This window comes from Tenrec ecaudatus, chromosome 11 (assembly GCF_050624435.1).
Source record: "Tenrec ecaudatus isolate mTenEca1 chromosome 11, mTenEca1.hap1, whole genome shotgun sequence".
Classification (NCBI taxonomy): Eukaryota; Metazoa; Chordata; class Mammalia; order Afrosoricida; family Tenrecidae; genus Tenrec; species Tenrec ecaudatus.
In genome coordinates, this window is record NC_134540.1 from 4,792,517 (window position 1) to 4,799,465 (window position 6,949).

Genomic DNA, 6,949 nt, shown 5'->3' on the forward strand with positions numbered 1-6,949 from the left:
GGCAATCAGAGTTCATTTGGTTTCTGCCCACCACCACCACCCAACCTCTTCTTTCAGAAAAAGGACCCCGCCAGCCCAAATCTCAAGAAGAGAAATCACAGAATCTGAAAACTTCATTTTATCCCATTTCTGGTTAGAAAAGTCAATTGCGTTCAAATAGCACATCCCCCCTCCCCCAAGACACAGGGCCCTTCACCAGATCACTTCTCACTCCCCCATGGGTCCGGAAGACTGTGGAAATGCGGGCTTGGATGTTTCACAGACCAGCACCCCAAGCAGTAGCCACTACCACAACCACCACAAGAAGAAAAACATCCCCTTTCATCAGCTCCAAGATTGGGGACAGGGCGGCAGGCGTCCAGGCTGTCTCTGGCTTTTATGGCCTGGGGCATACATTCAGCCCCAGGGGTCCGGTGACAGGCCTTCTAAACAAGGGCCCCTTTGCCAGGCCTGGAGTCTAGTGACCAACCCCCCCACCACCACCGCTGCCGCCCCATCAGCTATATATACACACCCCAGCTAAGCCTGTCCTGGTCTGGAAATGGGAGGGGAGGGGGTGGGGCAGAAGAAAGACCCAGGGCGCCCTGGGGGTTGTGCAGTCTCTGGTCCAGGCTTCTATGTTGGGCCCTCTAGCCCCTGATCTGAACTCTCCCCTGCCCCCAGGCAGAAGGGGCCAGCTGGTCCTTAGAAAGCAAAAGCTAGGCAGCCGCCATGTTGGTGGTGGACACTGCTTTTTCCTGGAGTCCGGGTGTGAGATATGACCACCATCCAGAAGGTCTTGATAGTGATGATGCAGTGGGGAGGGCAGTCAGTCCAGGCAAGGGCTCTGCCAAGATTCCATGACCATTTACTGGCAGATGGGAATCGGATGGGGGTAGGGAAGGGGATCGGAGAGGGGTCAAAACTGGGAAGAACCGTCTTCCTGAAGGCCCCCTTCATCATGAGTCTTGACAGCTGCCCTGCCCCGCCTCTAAGAGCCCGGGTGAGTCGGTGGACAATTGTAGGGGTGGACAGACAGGTCCTCCAGAAGATTCTAGATGGCTCTGTGGTCCTCATGCCTCAGTCTGAAACAGTTCTGCTGCAGACCTGGAACTTCAAGCCACTGCCTGGGGGTTCACTGGGTGACGGTGGAGTTCAGCACGCCTCCAGCTGGTCCCAGAACCCCAGGGACTGCACCCTGCAGGGAAGACACAGGGCTCAGGGGCTCAGGGATGTTTCTCAGAGGGCCCGGCTGAGGCTGGGGCTGAGGCGGTGGTTGTTGGGACGGCTGCTGTTGCTGCTGCTGCTGCTGTAACTTCTTCTTGTTGATTTTCCTTTCCTTGGCTCGACGGTTCTGGAACCAAATTTTAACCTGGAGATGGCAGGAGGAAAGAGAAGGCGGTGAGGGAGGAAAGGAAGAGTATCCAGCACCACGCCGGCTTTCTCTGGCTCAGCCCAGTCCTTCCGTCCACCAGGCTCCCAGCAGTCCCACCCAGGAAGCAGCTGCAGGCCCCGCTGGGCAGTGCGATCTTGCTCCCCAGCTGTTCCCGAAAAGCTCAGAGCTTCTGAGAACCAAGGAAGCACCAACCGTTGGAAACATAATATTCTACACCTGGGAGCTGGACATGTCTCCTATAGGGCTTTCTGGTTGTGCAGTTGCTGAGTGTCTCTTCCCTACCTCTTGCCCTCCCCACCCCCTTGGAGTATCTAGAGCTTTCGTCAGTTAAGCCTCACCCTCTGGGTTTTATGGGCTGAGATTGGGCCTTATATTTATTTATTTTTCCCAGGCACTGCATTGGGGGCACAAAGAAAATCGGTCTTTGAAGAAGCCCTTTCCCCCTCAACTAAATAGAATTCTGGAATCAGCTAACACCCCCTGGCATTTTCTTTTGTTTCCTGGGTTTACCAAAATAGAAGGGGAGGGGAAGCACACCGGAAATCAACAACCTCAAAGATGATCAAACGCGGAAGGAATAACAGACTTGGAAACCCACAGGGCAGTTCTCTGCCGGCCTTTGGGGCCTGTACTTATCGGCCTTTGGGGCCTGTACTTATCGGCAGGCATGGACTTGATGGCAGTGAGTTTTGGGGGAATCTAAGCTAAAACCAAACTCGCTGCCATGGAGTCGATTCCAGCGGCGGCGTACAGCGACCCTGTAGGAGAGGGGAGAACACACACGGATGGCCCCAATGAGGTCCTAAGAGTCTCAGTCTTTTGGAGAGCAGTGGCCTCCTCTTTGCATTACAGCAGGCAATTGCTAAGCGGAAAGGTCAGTGATCCATCCAAACCCACCCAGCCTTTCAGAGGGAGAAGGGCCTGCCCATCAGCTCTCATAACGAGAGCTAATCAAAGCTCTCATAATCAAAGCTAGCAGCCCACCTGTAAATATTACAAGCTAGTGTGAGCGGGATCCACTCTGGGGCACACCACCACTTCAAAACTGCCTGCCCAGCCTTTCCAGTCATTACAGAAGCAGGTCACCAGGTCTCTGTTCACCCCCAACCCCATGAGTTCCAGCCACCACCCATGGGGTTGAGTAAGCAGCAACCACTGCTGTGGGGTGGAGTCCATTCCTCCTCACAGGACCTGGTAAAGCAGGGGTAGAATTGCCCCTTTGGGTTTGAGGAACCGGCTTCAGAAAGCCACATCCTTCCCCCTGATGGGTTTGAACCACTGACCTGGCGGTTGGCAGCCCAAGCGGAGAAACAGGCCTCCACTTTAAACAGGAAATCAATCGGAAGGCAAGGAATCTGAGGCCGGGCTCTGACTCAAATCAGCGGGGGTCTCCCAGCTTGAGTTCTGGGCGCTTCTCACCTGTCGCTCGGAGAGCCCCAGCGTGGCGGCCAGCTCGGCCTTCCTGCGGATGGTGATGTAGCGGCTGTAGTGAAACTCTTTCTCCAGCTCCAGCCGCTGGTGGTCGGTGTACACCACGCGGTATTTGTCTTTCGTCCGGGTTTTCACTGCGGAGCAGGGACAAGTTAGCGCACTATGCTACCAGGCGGCCGTCCGTCATGGGTAATGACAAACTTCCCTAACCCAAGGGTCATTTCTCTTCCTCCACCACCCCGGGGGGCCTCGGGGTTCCTGCCGAGTCTGACAAGACCCCCCACAGGGATGGGGGCGGGGAAGGGGTGGGACCACCAGACTGCAGCCACAAAACTAACCTGGGGTTGTTCAGTTAAAGGGAAAAACGAAACCCTCTTACACAGAAAACGCATAGCCCGGCTTGTTATCATTTTATTTTATTATTTTTGGTCACCGGCAGATGGACCCTCCTAAGGGAGACAATGGGAAGGCGCTGAGCCGTCCTAGCGCCCTGACAGTCCACCTTCTCACACTTTCAGAGAAAAAGACAGCTGGAGAACTAGAGAGAAAGTGGGCATGCGTTCCGGAGAGGTGTTACTTTCTGTTTGCTTTACAGGTAAAATTCAAGAGCCATCTCCACCTGCCATCCTCACCCGGATACAGCGAACTATCAGAATTGTCTCCCCACCCGTCCACCCCCATCTGGGGGGCAATTCCCAGCTGGCGCCGGAGGTCCTTAACCAACCCTGGCCTGCCGGCAGCCCCACCCTACTCCCTCCACTGGGGGTATTTTCTACCTGGCTGGGCCAGGTTTGGCATGGGGCGCTTTATCTTTTTAATTCCTCATTTATTCCGGCCTCCACAGCCGCCCCCAGGGCTATCCCGACTCCCGATCTCTGTTCATCGGGGTGAGTCAACATATTAAAGCCGTGGCTGATTGCTTGACTGAAGGGTTTTGACAAATAACCTGGCGCTGTCGGATTCGGCCGCAGCCCAGCGTCCCTGCGCGTCGGTGCTGGGGCTCGGGGCGCTCTGGGCCTGGGCCGCGCCCCGGCTCCCCAGGCCGACCAGAGGGTCTGGGAGTTCCCCGGAGGTGTTTAAGCTCTGCAGGCCAACTTTGTTCAGGTAAAGCCCTTTTCAAATCACAACAAAAGCGCCCTGGGAAGACAGGGGTTGGATCAGAGGCCGCTCTCCGGGCCTCAGAAAGGGTCGCCGGGAGGCAAACAATGCCCGACAAGCCGATCTTATCAAAGAAAAGCCCTTTCAATGCCTTCATAACCACCGCATTCTGTTTGAATTACCACTACTGAGCAAATGGGCGCCCTGGCTTTCATCCCCCGGCGTATTAGCATAAACACGGCCGCGCGCATTTGAATGGCCGCTGCGTGCCGACCCCGGCCACCGGGGACACGGAGGAAACTCACAGGCCCGCAGCTCCGTCCCTCGGGTGCTCGCCCCGAAGCCCACTCAAGGCTGCCATGCGGCCTCCCCTTTCAGGGAGAGAGGGCTCTTTGGAGCAAGCAGGTCGCGGGGCTTCTGGCGCTGACGCCCGGGCGCAAATCCACAGGACGCACCCCCAGGGCCTGGGAGACTCAGGGTCCTCCAGTCGAACGGCCTAGGCACTTTTGACCCCGGAGTCGCTTTTGCTAGGGCGCTGCCCTTTCAGGGTCCCGGGCGGAATGTGGTCACTAGGCCGCTGGGCTCTCGGGAACTCGCGCCCCCAAGCCTTGGAGGCGCCCCACACCCCCTGGGAACCGAAGACGGGATGGAGGAGGGGAAGGATGCCAGGGACTTGTTAGAATTCATTATTGACTGCGAAAGTCGCCACCCTCTTTCCGGGGCCCTAAAAGAGACAATGGCTGGGCTGGGAAGGTATATCAAAGCAGACCGGGCCGCGGGCTCCCCCCAACCCCTCCGCCCCTTGACAGATGAGGCTCCGCAGAGAAGTCCGGCTCGGCCCGCGGCCCCAGCCTCCTACATTAACATCACAAGGGCGCCCGGCGCCGACCAAGGCCTTGCCACCTCTGCGCGGGGTTCACAGCGGCCCTCAGCTGCTGACCCAGCGGCCTGGGCTCCTACGGTTCCACTCCGCCCTCCCCTTCCACCCTACCCCCCCCCCGTGGCTCCTGCCAGAGGACGCAAAGAAGGCCCTCCTTTGGCCGCCTGAGCCCCTGGCCAGCGCGCCCAAGGCAGGCTCCCCGGAGCACCGTTCTTGGTGCGCTTGGTGCCCCCTCGGAGGATAGCAAAGGGCCCTAGCCCAGGTGCGGAGGTTCTCCTAGGCCTGATCCACTGGTCTCCCCCGGTGGGTGGCCGCTTTTCCCACCCAGCCGCTAGAGTCCTCAGAGCCATAGAAGCGGCAGCCAAGACAGCCCCCCGCTGTCGCTCTGTTGTACACGGCTGTAAACGTCCTCAGCGCCCCTATGGGCGGGCGACAAGGACAGGGAGGGCAGAGATAGAGGCGGAAGCAAGTAGGACTGCAGGAAACCGTCAAGAAATAAAAACGCACCTCCGACAGGCCTGTGGTGCCACACCTATTTGCCTTCCTTCCCACTAGACCCTCATCCCGGTACCAGTTCCCGGGCCCTTCCACCCAGAGCCAGTGTGCGGGACCTCTTTCCAAGCCGCTTTCCTGGACGCTTTTGCTCCGAAACAGGCACTCCAGAGACCCTGGCAAAGAGAACTGGGGAGAACCCCCCCCACCACCACACACACACACACCCCTCCCCCGCCAGCAGGGTTTCTTCCTTTTTTCTGCTCTCTTGGCAGACAAGCCCTTGTCAGATCCAGGGTTCATAGACCATAGCGTGTGCCTCACCCCGCTCCCCACCAACTCTCGCCCTGGGTTCTCGAAGCACGCATCTCCTTTGCCGCAATAACTGCAGGTCCGAGGCGCCGGCCTCCCTCCGCCTTCGTCTTGGCTTGCTCCATTGAATTGGTCCAAATGGCCACACTTGGCCGGAGGCTCAGCCTCAGCTGCTCCTAGGCACCTCGAATCAGCCAACTCCAAGGCCTTTGGGGAGAGGTCAGTTGAAGGAGGTCTGGGCTCAGCAGAGTTGGAGGTGGGGCGGAAACGGGGGGCACACTAGGTTTCTGTAGTCTGGGTCCATGAGCCGTGCGTCCCTAGCGCGTGCAAGGCAAGTGGGCTCCAGGGCGGGCCAGCTCACGCGGGGAGCGGCTCCCAAGGTGGTGAACCAGGAAGGGGACCAACACCCCACCCCCGGCCCGGGTCCACCCTAAACGGAACGCACTGTTCCGAGACCCCGGATATTCCTTCTGCCGCCCGGGACGTCGCTCACCTTGGCTCCCGAGGGACGGCTGCGTCGGCTTCCGCATCCACTCGCACAGGTTCCGCCGCTGGCCTCCGGGGGACAGCTGCTCGGCGGCGGGGGGGGCTGCGGGCGGCGGCGGCGGCCCGGGCGTGAGCGTCTGCAGCAGTCCCGAGGCGCAAGGCGGCGCGGCGGGCGCGTGGTGCGCGTGGTGGTGCGGGTGATGGTGCGGGTGGAAGTCGGCGGGGCTGGTGTAGCCCATGGCGGCGGCGGGGGAGCCCCCGTTGAGGCCATGCGCCACGGCATTGGCGGCGGCCGCAGCCCCCCCAGGCGCGTAGCCGTTCCAGTCCTCACGGAGTGGGGCGCCATAGGCAGCGGGCCACGAAGGTCCGGGGGACTGAGCGCTGTCCAAGTTGGCCGCCGCCGCCACGTGGTAGCCTCCGTAGTCCGGGTACTGCGGGGGGCTGACGAAGTTCTGCGGCGCCAGGTTCAGGCCGCCCGAGTGGCGCACGGAACTGGGGTACATGCTCACGTCCTTGTCCAGGAGGTAGCTCACGTACATGGTGGCGAAGGCCCGGGGTCAGACTTCACCATCGCTGCCTGGGCAAGGAGGCTGGCGGCTGTAGGGCGCGCGGAGAGGACGGGGCCGGCCGAGAGCGCGCGGGTAGGCGGCGGCTGCGCCCGGGAGGGTGCGGTCCGCGGGCTCCTTGGCGCTCCTACCTCCTGGGCCGACGCTCCTGACGGGCAGCCTTCTTCCTTCGCTTCCTCCTTCCCTCCCCACTCGGCCGCAGGAGGCGGAGAAGACTTGCCACCGGCTGGCTTTCGGAGCCCGAGGCCGGTGACCTTACGTGATTAACGAGTGTTTACAAGACTCTATTAGTAAAGACAGAGACACCAA

General features: G+C 60.0%; 1 protein-coding gene across 1 annotated transcript; it reads right to left on the reverse strand.

Moving 5' to 3' along the window:
* Nucleotides 1-1,114: 1,114 nt before the first annotated feature.
* On the reverse strand, nucleotides 1,115-6,613 carry CDX2 (caudal type homeobox 2). Its single transcript, XM_075563582.1, has 3 exons — nucleotides 6,082-6,613; nucleotides 2,795-2,940; nucleotides 1,115-1,351 (listed from the first exon to the last, which is right to left on the reverse strand). The coding sequence occupies exons 1-3, from the start codon at nucleotides 6,611-6,613 to the stop codon at nucleotides 1,115-1,117; spliced, it is 915 nt and encodes a 304-aa protein (XP_075419697.1).
* Nucleotides 6,614-6,949: the final 336 nt, after the last annotated feature.